Source organism: Ursus arctos, unplaced genomic scaffold (assembly GCF_023065955.2).
Source record: "Ursus arctos isolate Adak ecotype North America unplaced genomic scaffold, UrsArc2.0 scaffold_16, whole genome shotgun sequence".
Classification (NCBI taxonomy): domain Eukaryota; kingdom Metazoa; phylum Chordata; class Mammalia; order Carnivora; family Ursidae; genus Ursus; species Ursus arctos.
This window is the reverse complement of record NW_026622830.1, coordinates 41865573-41879917: the sequence shown is the minus strand read 5'-3', so window position 1 is coordinate 41879917 and position 14345 is coordinate 41865573. Positions and strand designations below refer to the sequence as shown.

Genomic DNA, 14345 nt, shown 5'->3' with positions numbered 1-14345 from the left:
AAAAAGAATTATGAATATGATCCAGCAATTCCACTTCTATGTATACATTCAAAAGAACTGAAAGCAGGAAATCGAACAGATATCTGTACACCCGTGTTCAGAGCAGCATTACTCTCCACAGCCAAAAAGTGGAAACAACCCAAATATCCATCAACAGATGAACAGCTAAACGAAATGTTACTCAGCCTTAAAAAGAATGAAATTCTGACACATGCTACAACATGGATGAACTCTGAAGACATTATGCTAAGTAAAATAAGCCAGACACAAAAGGACAAACACTGTATGATTCTTATGTGAGGGACTTAGAACAATCAAATTCAGAGACAGAAAGTAGAATACTGGTTACCAGGGGCTGGGACGCATGGAGGGGAATGGGGAATTAAGAGTTTAATGGGTAGAGTAACAGTTTAGGAAGATGAAAAAGTTCTGGAGATGGATGGTGGTGATGGCTGTACAACCAACACGAATGTCCTCAATACCATTGAATTGTACGCTCAAAAATGGTAAAATGGTTAAAATGGTATGTTTCATATTTTACCACAATTTTTAAAAAGTCTTATGATATACACGCTCTCAGAGATACCACGAATTTTCTATGAGTATGTGGTTAATGTGGGTAAACAAATTTTTATTAAGTCTGGAAGAAAAGGCATAGAACTTACCAACGGTGTTACCTCTGGAAATGAAAGATTATAGTCAAAATCCTCTTTAGTATATCTTAAACTTTTAATTTTTTTAAAGGATACTGATTTTACATATCATATGCAACAAAAACTGATATAAAAATGGTATATTATGAGCACACGAGAAAAATAAAAGACAGGAAGAGAACCTCTTCTATAAAAATACCTTTCTGCCCAGGAATACTATAAAAACTCACTAATAAAAAAATAACATTTCCAAACTGGTACTTTACAGTTAATACACTGCTTGCACAAAATTTAAAAAACAATAATGGGAGATTCTTCCCAGGAGAAAATGAAGGGGGCACCCGGACAACATGAAACGGGGGGGGGGGGGGGCATGGGGAAGAATCCACAGAGCCTAAGGCCAGATCTAGTCTGGATTTTGAATGAAATTTTATAGGACTTGTACTTATCCCCTCAAGGTTTCATGACCCAACAATGACACCACCAACAGTTAATAACAGCCTCTGCCCTCCCTGCAGTCAAACCGCGCTGTGATTCCTGATCAGGCGATTTGGGGGGATTCTGTGGGCATCGTGCTCCTGCCTGAGCAGGAGGAGTGGAAAATGGAAACAAGGCCACAAACTTAGATCTTTCCATTACACAGAAAGTGAGGCTTCCGGGCTCCACTTTCATGCTTAAAAATAGAAAAAGAAATTGACTTCACATTTTATGGAGAGTAGTCAAAGGAATACATTTAATGTGCAGAATCTTCACAGAAGTGCTGTTCTTTTTTGTTTCGTATTGACAAAAATAACTAAGATGGTGGAACAAAGCAGGTAGAAAGTGACGATTATGAAACTCTTGACCTGATACCAGCAGGCAGTCCACCAGCATCGGTTGGACACGACAGCCTCCTCCAGCCCCAGATTTCCACTCCGCCTCTGGAGCCGCTACCACCCTTCTGACAATTACCTCCCATAATTTCCAAGATCAATGAACACCAGGAAACATACTTCTCCAAAAATAAATCCTTTTCTTCCTCTGACAAGTTTCGAACACTTAGATTTAGAAACTGCCCTAACGACACAAGTTAAAATGGCATATATAAATCAAATTCAACATGTTTCTTGGGCTCTTTACGATTTCTTTTTATAAAATGTTTTCTATTTGGGAGAAAGCTGGCTGATAGTGAAACACGTGGCTTCATGCTGACTTGAAGAAGGGGACCTAAATCCCTGAAACTTGCTTCTTTGTTGTTTGACATCATCAAACAGAGGTTCTGGCTTTATGTCCAAACTGTGCCCAAGGATCTTGCAGAACCAAGGGTGAGCATCACACCCCTTGATGTCTACATGTCTGATCTCATCCTAGAAACTCAAAGAAACTCATGACATGGAATCCCCTCACTATCCTGCACTGGAGGCAGGAATGGGGTCTTCCTAGTAGTGAACTGTAGGAGGTTAGACTTTCCAGTACGTCCCACTGCTCAAATCCTGGTATAAAAGAATTCAAACGAGTCATTTATAGAAAAGCCTTACTGTGGGAGGCAGAACACCAGAGTGGACAAGAGCCTCCAAAGTACATCCAGACTCTCTCCATGTCTCTCATCTACCTGTTGCAAGAGCTCCTAACTGCACTCCCTGCTGCCCCTTCCCCAGGCTACCCTACAGTCCAGCTCAGCCACCTCTGCAAACACACACAGATGCTCTCAAGTTCCAACAATCATCCAGGTTACTACCCTAGCCGCAAGGCCTCGCATCATTAGGCCTGGGTCACAGTTCTGCCCTCATTGTCCTACCCTCTCCCTGATACCGTCCGAGCTCCGGCCACACTGGCCTTTCTTCCACTGACCAACCTAGGGCTCTGCACTTGCTGATTCCCATCAAGCACATTCCTCCCCCAGGCTTCATGGGCCTGGCTCCCTCTCAGCTCCACGTCCTTCCCCAGCCCTCATATGTAAGGTAGTCCCCACTCCACCAGCATTCTCTATATCTCACCCTGTTCTGATTTCTTTATGCAATCACAACTTTAAATGATGCTTGTTTTTGTATGTGTCTCACTACAGCGCAAGCTCCGTAAGGGCACGTTGGCTCAGTGCTGTACTTACATGCAAAGCCAGCACAAAGCAGGCACCCTGTCAGTATCTGTTACACACACAGATGAGAGGGTGGTGGGTAGGTGAGTGGATGCCTGGATGGGCAGATGGATGGATGGAAACATGGCAGATGCAGAGGTGGATAAATAAACAAGCAAACAAACTAACAAAAAATGAGGATGGGCCGTTAATAAAAGCATCAACCACTACGCAACCAGTGCCACACCATGCAATGAGGATTCAAAGGCAGGAAGAGCCTGTGTGGATGGGCCTGGAGGTAAGCATCATGAATGAAGTGCTATCTGAAATGGATCTTAAAAAATGGAGGGGGGCAGGACAGAGAAGGAGTTCATCTCAAGTGGATGACCACGAACACAAGGAAAAAAAAAAAATAACACTTAATCAAAAACCAGTAAACAACTGCGAGAAACTAGTCCTACAATTTAATGTGAAAAGCTTTTACCATGAACTTAACAAGTAATACATCATAAAATATGAACCCCTAACAATGTCCTCTGTGTCTAAAAGGAAATGATTAGCCAACTGCCCACAAAGCCTCAACATTCATGCATTCCGTTAAATTGCAATTCTCCCAGCCAAGGCTTGGGTGATGATCACCCTGGGTTTTTATTCAAATCCCATGAATAAATCAACCACTGAATAAGGCATGTCTGGTACCCAAAAAACCAAGAGAACTATGCACTGCTTTTCAAACCAAAAATCTCAAGAGAGTATGCCACCGCAATCTCACCCCACCACTGGGCAATCCACACATTGGGTTCATCTCTCTTAAGAAACAAATTATTCCAGGACAGCTGCGTGGCTCAGTCGGTTGAGCATCCAAGCTCTTGATTTTGGTTCAGGTCATGATCTCTGGGTCCTGAGATTGAGCCCCAAGTCAGGATCCGCACTCGGTACAGAGTCTGCTTGAGATTCTCTTTCTCCCTCTGCCCCACTCCCCACTCACATACACTCTCTCTCCCCCCTCTCTAAAATAAATAAATAAATAAAATCTTTATTCAAAAAAAAAAGGAAACAAGTTATTCCACTGGCACATGCCTCAATGTCACTGAACAGAGGGGCCCATCATCAGTCACTCATGTACTAAGCTGTTGTTCTATCGGCTTTTCCCTGACACATCTGTAATTGTGTCAAAAAACCACCAGGCTTTGGGAATATTTTCATCACTGCGGTGTGTATGGGGGTGGGGGGTGAGGAACTGAGGGGGCACTGATGAATAAGAACAGCCTCATATGTGACCTCAATAATCAAGCCCAGCCATCTTGCTTCCTGGCAGCTGCAGTAACACAGGTTGTAAAGTATTTGCAGACATCTCAGCTGGGAGAGTAGGGAGGGGGAGGGCAGTGTGGTCCAGAGAGACCAATGCCTGGAGCAGATAAAAATGGCAATGTTCAATCTTCTCTGGTCCAGTAGTTCTCAAATGTCAGTGTATAAAGCACACACAAAGAACTAGTTAAAAACGTAAATCTGCTACTCTTCTGCCTTCCACATCCAGACATGCCAGGAACTCTGGTTCAGAAAACCAGGGGTGGGGGTGAAGCGCCAAGACTCTGCATTTTAATATGCACTCTCTGTGGCTTAAACCTGTGGTCTCTGACAGCCCTCAGAGGAACACAAATACCAGTCCAAGTGACTCTGGGGCAAACAGGGTATGGAATTCCTGCACACAACAGCCCCCACTCCTGCAGTATCTTCATTTCTTTGGGGCCTTCTGAGAATCTGATGAAAGCCCATTTTTTATTTCTATCACTTCCACATCATTCTTTTCTCTCCATTAGTAATACAAATGTTTGAACAAGGCTTTCTACAAAACACCACTGATTTGCCAAACATCTTTCTACAATTACCCGGAACTATGAAGCTCCTAATAAATTAGCTAAAAAGCTAAAAATTCCCAATTAAAATCTTGAGTCTGTATAATTAAAGCATTGCTGTGCTCAAACTATAAATCCATGGAAGGATAAACTTCGCCTCCCTCCCTTGGGAATAAAAGATGCTTAGGGACACCTGGGTGGCTCAGGAGGTTAAGCGTTCAACCCTTGACTTTGGCTCAGGTCATGATCTCAGGGTCGTGAGATCAACCTCCATGTTGGGCTCCATGCTGAGGGTGGAGCCTGCTTAAGATTCTCTCTCTCTCTTTCCCTCTGCCCCTCCCCCCTCAAAGAAAGATGCTAGTTAATCCTTGGCAGGTCAAATCAGTAAGGTGAAGAGTTTGTGGGTTTTGGTTTTTTTTTTTTTAAGATTTTATTTATTTGAGACAGAGTGAGAGAGAGCATGTGCATGTGGGGGGGAGGCGTGCAGCGGAAAGGGACAAGCAGACTCCTTACTGAGCAGAGAGCCTGACACGGGGCTCGATCCCATGATCCCAAGATCATGACCTGAGCCAAATGCAGACACTTAACTGAATGAGCCACCCAGGCACCCCCAGGAGTTTGTGTTTTTAACACAACCACAAATAAGATTAGAAGGTTAAAATAACTAAGAATCTGCCCAATATACATACACAGGAACAAACTAAGCCCTTAAAACTTTACATGCACAACCCATTAGTGCCCAAAGAGGTGTTTAATCTAGTTGAAGATTACAAATGTTTTATGTGTCAAAGGTAGAGAGGATCACAGCTTTTAATTTACAACCATATTTCAATAGAGAGAACCAAACTCTTCCATTTCTTCAATTTCAGTAACACATGTTAACAGATTTAAGAAGGTAAGATGAAGGTCGGTTGATCAATCAATCAATGGATCCCCAAACAGAGATACAGTCATGTATCTCTTGGAAAGGCCTCTTTTTAATTCTACAGTATACCAACTTAGGACAATCGTCTATATGGACACAAATTAAAATGTTAAGGCAAGAGCAATTCCTTGCAGCTCCCCCAAGTAGGAAGAAGCCAACCTGCTTGGAAACAACCAGTCAGGTCTGCATGCCCCGGCAGGGCGCCCCCCATACACAATGATGGGACTCAGTAGAGACTGTGGCTTCTGGAGAGCAGAAGGCAGGGCTGTGGGAGGTCAGCCTCCATATCCAACCCTCTCCCCAGAGGGTTATGCAGCTTTCCTAACTCAGGAAAGTGAGTGTTCACATTGAAAGAAAAACAAGGGTGATTTCTGTAGCCCAAGAGGTCCAGCCAGGTACCAGTCCTGTCCTCTTGGGAAGCCTTCTGTGTGGCAGGCAGTCCCAGGACTCAGGGTCACCAGCACTCCTACCACAATACCATGACAAAGATGAACAACAGCAACAACAAAAACAATGTAATGAAGAAGCTCTTGCTAAGTTTCTGCTTTTGTTTTAGTAACACTCAGTATGAACAAAACAGGACCTCAGTCAACATTCGTTTGATAAATCAATGTGACAAAATGAACTAATGACTGGAATAAAGGAGAGGATCTGGGCACCATTTTGGCAACCAGACTTTGAAGCACATTCTTGTTGCAAGTCAACAACACTGAGCCTAGCTCAGGTCATGCAAAAACCAAGACAAAACCAACAGAGACAGGGAACTCGCACGTGGAGTTTGAGCCTTAAAAAAAAAGAATAAAAAAGGAAAGACCTATACTAAATAAATGTACTTCTATGAAAAATGCAACTTATGGGCATCAACATAATTCTTCCTTATATTGAGAATAACACTCATTAGATTTGAACCTCAAACTGGAAAGTTCAGGAATGAAGAGCCCACCTTTGTGCACCTGCGACGGGCTGTCACCTGTGTCCTAGTCTATCCTCCATTTCACCTTCCAGATTCCATAGCACATATTAGTAAAAAGGCTAGCCTGTCCCTGAAAGTACCAATGAATAAAACCAAATGGAGCTCTTTCCCCACCCACATCTCTACCCTACATATTTCTTCTGATCCTACAGAAGCCTTAAATGTCTCAATCCAGGCATTCCAAGGTTTCCAGGCATAGGGAGGGATCCTTGCTGATAAGACAAGTCTATGCAGAAAGTTATAGGTGAAGTGATGATGATATTCAGACAAGCATAAAATTAAAAGTTCTGGCACCATTTTTCACTGGTCAACTTACCCCAGCAATGTGTCAATAAACACGTGAGCCAGTTCAAAAACGTGTATTTGAAAGTTCATTTTTCAGCTCCTTCTAGCATTTCAATTAAGTGAGGGTTTCAATCACACTAAATAAATGAGAATATAAATAATTAATGGCAACACTATGAACTAGGTGGGCTCTGGGCCTGAGGAAAGAGCCCCTCAATTACAAAATGCCCCTCCCCATCTGCTCACACACACATGCAACCCCCTCTATGTGAGACCCAGGCAAACACCCCCTACTGAAAGAGGAAGGGCATTTAAATTAAAACAAGAGCAGGAAAAAGCTTCTACCATCAAGAATGCCTAAGGAGGGTGCTGAAAACTCCCGATATCTAGCCAGCCACAGAAGAACTCACGCACTAGCAATCTTTTCTACGTAACCATCAGAATGTCCTACCAGAATCATGTTCTTGTGCAAGAACACAACAGGGAAAAGAGCTTCTGTCTGGTGGTTCTGCTTCTGCTTCCGCGCCCTGCTCCCTTTGGAAATATCTTTCAGAGCAAGCACATCACGTTCTTGTTCCAACTTCTTCTCACTGTCAGAACACATCATGGGGCCCACACAGCAGGCTGTAAATGCATGGGGCATGCTGTTGGTGCAGCCACAGGAAAGCATGAAGGGCTGCGGGGCCAGTTCCAAGAACACGCAGAGATCCGGTTAAGACAGGCAAACCACCAGTCACCTTTCCCAGCCCAGGCTTCACGGGCAGGAAGTAGCTGCATCACCCATAAACAGAGCTCTGGGACTCGCGAAAATAAGAATCTACCCCTAACCGAAGTGTAAGTTTGGGAACAACAACCCAGAATGCCTCCTCCCTTCTGCATCCTTGAAGATCAGTGAAAACCTCCAATCCCCTGGGAAGCCTGCCTGGCTTGACCACACCAGCAGTGGCATCGGCCTTCTCGGAACCCAGGACATTCACAGACAGCACAGCTCACCAGCCCATAACATAGGAGTCCAAAACAAACTACACATTCCAGGCTCACCTTCCGGGACATGGCAGTGAACAAGACCAAGGGAGTTTGAGTTCTAGGAGTGGGGTGGACAGAGGAAGAACAAGAAAACAAGCAGATAATAACAGACGGCCAAGTGCTGTCAATTCATCATCAGAGTATGGTAACAGAGTAGCTGGCAGGGGCTCACTCGGGACTGATGGGGTCAGAGGATACCTTTTGAGGAGGAGACATGGACACTGAGACAAGAGCCAGTGGTAGGAAAGGGCTCAGTCTGTTCTCAGAACAGAGAGGAGGCAAGAGCAGGTAAAGTGTAGGGACCGAGGGGCAGATGACTGCAGAGCAGGGTGGACAGAGCCACAGAAGCCTGAAAACTTAGCACGGTAAGTGACAGAAGGGAACTTAGATTGTAATCTAAAAGCATCTGGAAGGCACTGAAGGGCCTTAAGGAGGAGCAGGACATGATGGTCTTGTGACCCGTCCTATGCTGTCACACACTACTCTTTACCTCCCTCGCTGTTCTTACCCTTCCAGGTTTACATTGCCCCAGATCTACCCCTGGGAGCAGGGACTGGGTTGCAGCACTTCTTTTTCTCCCTCAGGTGTTTAGTATACTGTCATGTACTAAAAAGACACCTGATGCATAAATACACACACACACACACACACACACACACACAGCGCATTTGTCCAGATGGTTTAAAGAACCTGTATTTTTTTAAGATTTTTTTAAAATTTATTTATTTGAGAGAGAGAGGGGGAGAGTGGAGAGGGAGAAGCAGACTCCCTGCTGACAGAGAGCCTGACATGGGGCTTGATCCCAGGACCCTGAGATCATGACCTGAGCCGAAGATGCCCCTAAAGAACCTGTATTTTAAAACTTCCCAAAATAACCATTTCTCTACAATGTACATAGTTTTCACTACTAGTTGGATTATACTGAGAAAATAAAATATTTGGAATTAAAAGCTCACTTGACAGGGGCGCCTGGGTGGCACAGCGGTTAAGCGTCTGCCTTCGGCTCAGGGCGTGATCCTGGCGTTATGGGATCGAGCCCCACATCAGGCTCCTCCGCTATGAGCCTGCTTCTTCCTCTCCCACTCCCCCTGCTTGTGTTCCCTCTCTCGCTGGCTGTCTCTATCTCTGTCAAATAAATAAATAAAATCTTTAAAAAAAAAAAAAAAAGCTCACTTGACAGAAAGGCATGCTTATCTATCGGTGAAAACAATTTGGCTGCAGTCTTACCAACAAAAAAGCAAGCAAATTAGCTATTTGCCCAAAGAGGAACCCCCTTCTTTTTTTTTTTTTATTATGTTCAGTTAGCCAGCATATAGTACATCATTAGTTTTTGATGTAGTGTTCAATGATTCATTAGTTGCGTATAACACCCAGTCTCGCTGAGAATGGAAGGCAGAAAAGACAGACCACCGGCAAAGAGGCTGGCCACCACCATCACCAGGGCCCTCTGCGCCTACTTGTCGCCACCTACTGGAGAGCAAGAGGACACAGATCTGTGCATTTGATGCAGGGTCTGAGACCCCTGAGCCAGTTAACTAGTAAATGAAATCAATACAGCGTAATTCATGCATTTGAAGAGAAAGCTCCTAAAGGAAAGACTCAGAAATAACTAAAATAAAAGCGCCTGGCTGGCTGGCTCAGTCGGTGGAGCATGCAACTCTTGATCTTGGGGTTGTGAGTTCGACCCCTATGCGTATAGAGATTACTTTAAAATAGCAAAAAAGAAAAAAAAAGACTTTTTTACTCTAAGTTAGCATATTTCGTTGGATGTTTAAAAAAAATCATGCTTGTATGTCTTTATGTTATAAAGAGGAGGTACTAATTGAAATAAGGTTGAGGATCCTAAAGATACAATACATTATTACTCTATCACATCTTAGAGATTTAGAATGAAAACAAAAACTTGACTAAAACTTTCCTCCAAATAGAGTTAAAGCAGAATAATAAATCAGAACTACAAAACAGCAACCACACCAAATCAGAGAGAATAGCCAGAGGCAAGAGGAAAACCAGGAGAGAACGGTATCCCAGAAAACAAGATTCAAGACCATGTCCAGGGGCAAGCGGGCAACAGTGGCAAGAACTGCTCAGTGGTCAGATCATCAGGGCCCGCAAGCCACAGAATCAGGCAACACGGAGCTCAGGGGGCCTCGGCGGGAGTCCCTGCGGATTACAGTACACTGAGCAGGCGGCAAGCAGACAGGAAATGGAGGCGTTTCTCAACTGAAAATGCTCCGGCATATTTAAAAGCCACAGGAATTAGATGGATGAGTTAGAGAAACAGACTGACTGGACAAGAGGACGAAGGGCTTAATGGAGGCTGCCAGGAAGGTACAGGGGAGGCCGGGGAGGGCGCCACAGCCCAGGCTGGTTTGGCTCCACCCAGCACAGGCTCACAGCACCTTGCTTGTAGAAGGGCCCACCCTTGGCTTAATGCTCTGTTGTCACCATCCTGAAATTCTTTATTATAATTTTTTAACAAGGGGCCCCTCGTTTTCATTTGGCACTGGGCCCCACAAATTATAGTGCCAGTCCTGGCCCAGGGGAGGCGCTGGCCTCAGCACAGAGAAGGGTAGCTCTGCTACCTATGTAGAAAGAGGGGGGAGGAGAAGCACGGTCAATGCCATCAGATGGCTTCTTTGTGAAGCAGAAAGACAGCCATCTGTTATGAACAAGCAATACTCCACGTACGGTGGAGAAATTTGGTCGACTTCATTTTAACCAAGGGATGGAGGTTAACATCAACTGTAATAAGACAGATCAGCCAATGATGCACTTGAGAAAGGCACATCACTTTTGTGCTATTTGCTATTCCTGTCAAAACCTGTAACCTCAGTGTAATCAGAGCCCAAACTGAGGAATCTTCAACAGAACAGCCCACCAGTACTCCTGAAAATCGTCAAGGTCATGAAAGACATGGAAAGGCTGAGGAGCTGTCACAGATTAGAGAAGAGAAATAACAATTAAATGCAATGCGGGATTACCCGGAAATAGAAAAAGGACATTAGAAAAAAAAAAAAAAAAACTAGTGAAATTTAAATAAGGTTTGTAGTATAGTTAATAATGTGGGAAACAAAGGCAAAAGAAAAGTTAAATTTCCTTACTATTTACAGCCCCCTGACAAGTCTTGAAACAGGCAGAGTGACATTGCTCTAAGAAACTCAGCTCCCTCAATGTTAATACTTTGCTAAGGGCAAAAGGCAATCTTAGCTAACATTATCCCAACCTCCTGGATCCTTTAACACATAAAATTCCTTTGGAAACTTCCTTTATCTCTACCCCCCAAGATACATGTTAGCAATCATCCTCCAAGCATATGGCCCACTGATATACATCTGAAGGGTCTCATGACTAGGGTTTTACTAGTAATAAATGACCTTTTCCTAATAATACTTAGCCTCCTCAGGGTCCTGGAAACCTTGCTTCCAAAATTCCTTACAGACTTACTAACCCCCTTCCAACTTGAAAGTATATAATCAGTTGCTCCTCACAACCCCAGGGCAGCTCTTTCTGCCCACAGGTCCTGACCCAGTGCTTTAATAAAACCACCTTTTTGCACCAAAGACATCTCAAGAATCCTTTCTTGGCTGTTGGCTCTGAACCCCAACATTCCCTCCGTCAATTAACAGTATTATATCAATATTAATCTCAGTGTTCCATCAGTGTACTATGATTATGTAAGGCAGTAAAGTTAGTGGGAGCTGGGTTAAGCATCCAGGGGAACTGTGACTCCAACTTTTCTTTAAGTCTCCAATTATTTCAAAATAAAACATTTAAATTTTCATGTGGATTTTTCATTTGTGATTTTCTTTAATGTTATCAGTAACTCCAGGAACTTCAATTATCACCTTTGAAGTCCAGCACTACTATGTCAGACATATTCCTGCTTTTCTATCAACCCAGAGAATCAGCAATAAGTAAGAAAGGTTATGTTCCCCTTAAAAATAATAACTTGGAACTAAGAAGAAAAAAGAAACAGTTAAACTTAAAAAAAAAGGAAAAGAAAATCATCCACGAGCAAACTGCTTATTTTTTTTAGTTTCAATAAATTGAATAAAAATTTAAAAAATAAAAATAAACCATGGCCCCCAATGTGCAGGAACCACAGACATTTTTCTCCAAAAAAGGCTGAGAGGTGGCAAGCATTCAGAGACAATTAGATTTCTCTTCAAAAACAACATCAGTGACCTCTGATTTTAAGCAGTAATTTTTCGCTTCCTGATTTTGAAAACTGGGTTTGCATCCTGGTTCTGCCTCTTAACAACTATGTGACCTTAAGTTACTGCTTAAGCGTGGTGCCTCCATTTCCTCATCATACCCTATGATAAAGATTAAATTACTTACTACATTTTTAAAAAAGAAACCTTAGAGCAGTATCAGCATATAGGAAATTGTATTGGGAGAGGCAGGGATGAAAGTAGGATGACACCAGGTTTGGGACTGGCTGACAAGGTAAATGGTAGTCCCATGAATTTAGGAAAAAAGAAAACAGAAGGAATGTGTGGAGGTGGAGCGGCAGGAGTTTCATTTTAGCTTTCTGCACTGGAGAGGACCACCAACTGCAGGCTGTGAACTGACCTAAATCAATCTGATTTTGTGTAACTATTAGGTTTTTCTTGGTTGATAATAGTAAGGACCCAAAGTGGAGAAGAGTCTGCTATCCTCCTCTGGACGGTATCAGGTTATACTGATGGCAAGTCTTAGATCAACTTCAGCCATACACACAGACCTTGATGTTTAAGATGTGAATTTATAAGCAAGTAGACACAAAATAATTCACATCAACTGTTTTGTAAGGCGGATAGAGCCTTAGTACTCTGTCCCACTGGCTGTCACAATGACATCTTCATAAGAGGTTCCCCAGTGGCAGATGCAGGAGGCAACCAGAGTCCTCAGTCCCCATGCTGGACAAGGGACTATTTAGATGTCAGGCATTGTCCATAAAGATTCAGACTATGGGCTCTGCTATCTTCTCCTACTCTATTCTTGTGAAAAGAGTTACCTCAAAAGTATTTTATCCAATAAATATCAATGAATGAAACATTATAACTTTGAACACGTCATACACCTTTGTATTTATCTAATACTTCCCCCACCTACTGCATCATTCCACTTTACAGCATCCTAGGGGAGGGAGGGAGAGGAAGAAGAAAGAACAGAAATGTCCCTTCCATTTTCACTCTTCTGCCTGCTCCCATGTATCTTGAAGGCTATTAAATGGACACATTAATTAAAGCCTCAAGAAGTGTTAAGCATCTATAAGAACCATACAGGTTGCAAGGACTATCATAGATTCCCTTTTTCTATTTTAATTAAAATTTTTCCTCAAAGCTTAGAGAGCTGGCAGCAAATCCAGGTCAGACAGTGCTTTAGAAAAATAAGGATTTACGAAGAACCTCAGGTGGCACACGTACCCACGCCTGGGACAAAACCCACTCCCGGTAACCAGTCCTAACCCGTACAGAGGCCAGGCCAGGGCTTAGTGGCATTGTGCCGCTACTCTGCTGCCACCCAGTGGCGTGTGGGCATCAAGACACCTCGTCGGGGTGGGCGGGGGGGGGGGGGGGGGGAGCCCAGAGGAAGAGGTGGGCTCTTGCAAAGGACGTTTTCTCTGTAATCCAAAGTCAGGAGGAGGTAAGGGAGAAGTGCTGTCCAGCCTGTCACAGCACCAAGGAGATGCAGGGTGAACAGATGCATTCTTGGGAAAGGATGTATTAAAATAGATATTAGGTTGCTAGAATGAAGTCTTTTCTCCACCTCAGACTGAGAACTGCTTGAGGGACTCAAAAAAGCCAGGAGACAGACCCCAACAGAGTCCAGGCTTACCTGCTTTGGGTCAGAGGTAGCAGCGCCAGGAACCGGGGACTCCAATTCTATGGTCACAGGTCCATCATTCTGAATGTGGACTTGCATGTAGGCACCAAACTTGCCATCTGAAAGAGCAACACAAACAGTTATGAGAGACGGAGACCCCAGGTTACTCTGTCTAAAAAGTCACCTAAATCAATGTAATCAAAAACATGAAGAGCAGGAATAGCCAGGAAACAGGGGGAAAGGTGGCCAACCCCGTAAGTAGAGAGGGAAATGCAAAATTAAACCGCAGAGGTACCACAGTAAGCCCTACAGACTTGGCAAGAATGAAAAGATCTGAGAACACCAGGGTGGGTAAATGTGGGCTTACGGAACTATAAAAATGGCGGGAAGGTAAACTGGTTTAACCACTTTGGAGGGCATGGTGGTGCTTGAACAAACTCTAAAACTCTGGAATTCCACCTTGGGCAGTCTACTCAGAAATTCTTACACAAAAGGAATGTTCAAGGGTGTTCATTCTGGCAGTCTTTAAAACAGAAAAAGTGGTCACAATCTGTCCCTCACTGGGGGGATGAATGCACAAACTCCACTTTAATTCCTCAGTGGAATACTATGTGGCAGCCACATGCACCAATAGGGCAAATCTCAAACACATGATGTGATCTTTAAAAAGCGACTTGCTGAGGTGCCTGGGTGGCTCAGTTGGTTAAGGGTCCCACTCTTGATTTCAGCTCAGATCATGATCTCAGGGTCGTGGGATCAA

General features: G+C 43.7%; 1 protein-coding gene across 3 annotated transcripts in view; it reads right to left on the bottom strand.

The window, feature by feature from the left end:
- The window catches only part of DTD1 (D-aminoacyl-tRNA deacylase 1), a 184764-nt gene that overhangs the window by 144754 nt on the left and 25665 nt on the right, over window positions 1–14345 (bottom strand). For 2 of the 3 annotated variants that reach the window (XM_026502961.4, XM_026502965.4), the window contains exon 4: window positions 13598–13704. In XM_026502961.4, the coding sequence (XP_026358746.1) occupies window positions 13598–13704 (107 nt within the window). Of the gene's footprint in view, window positions 1–11575; window positions 13705–14345 lie in introns of those variants that run through there. The other variant, XM_057312690.1, reaches the window with a different exon arrangement.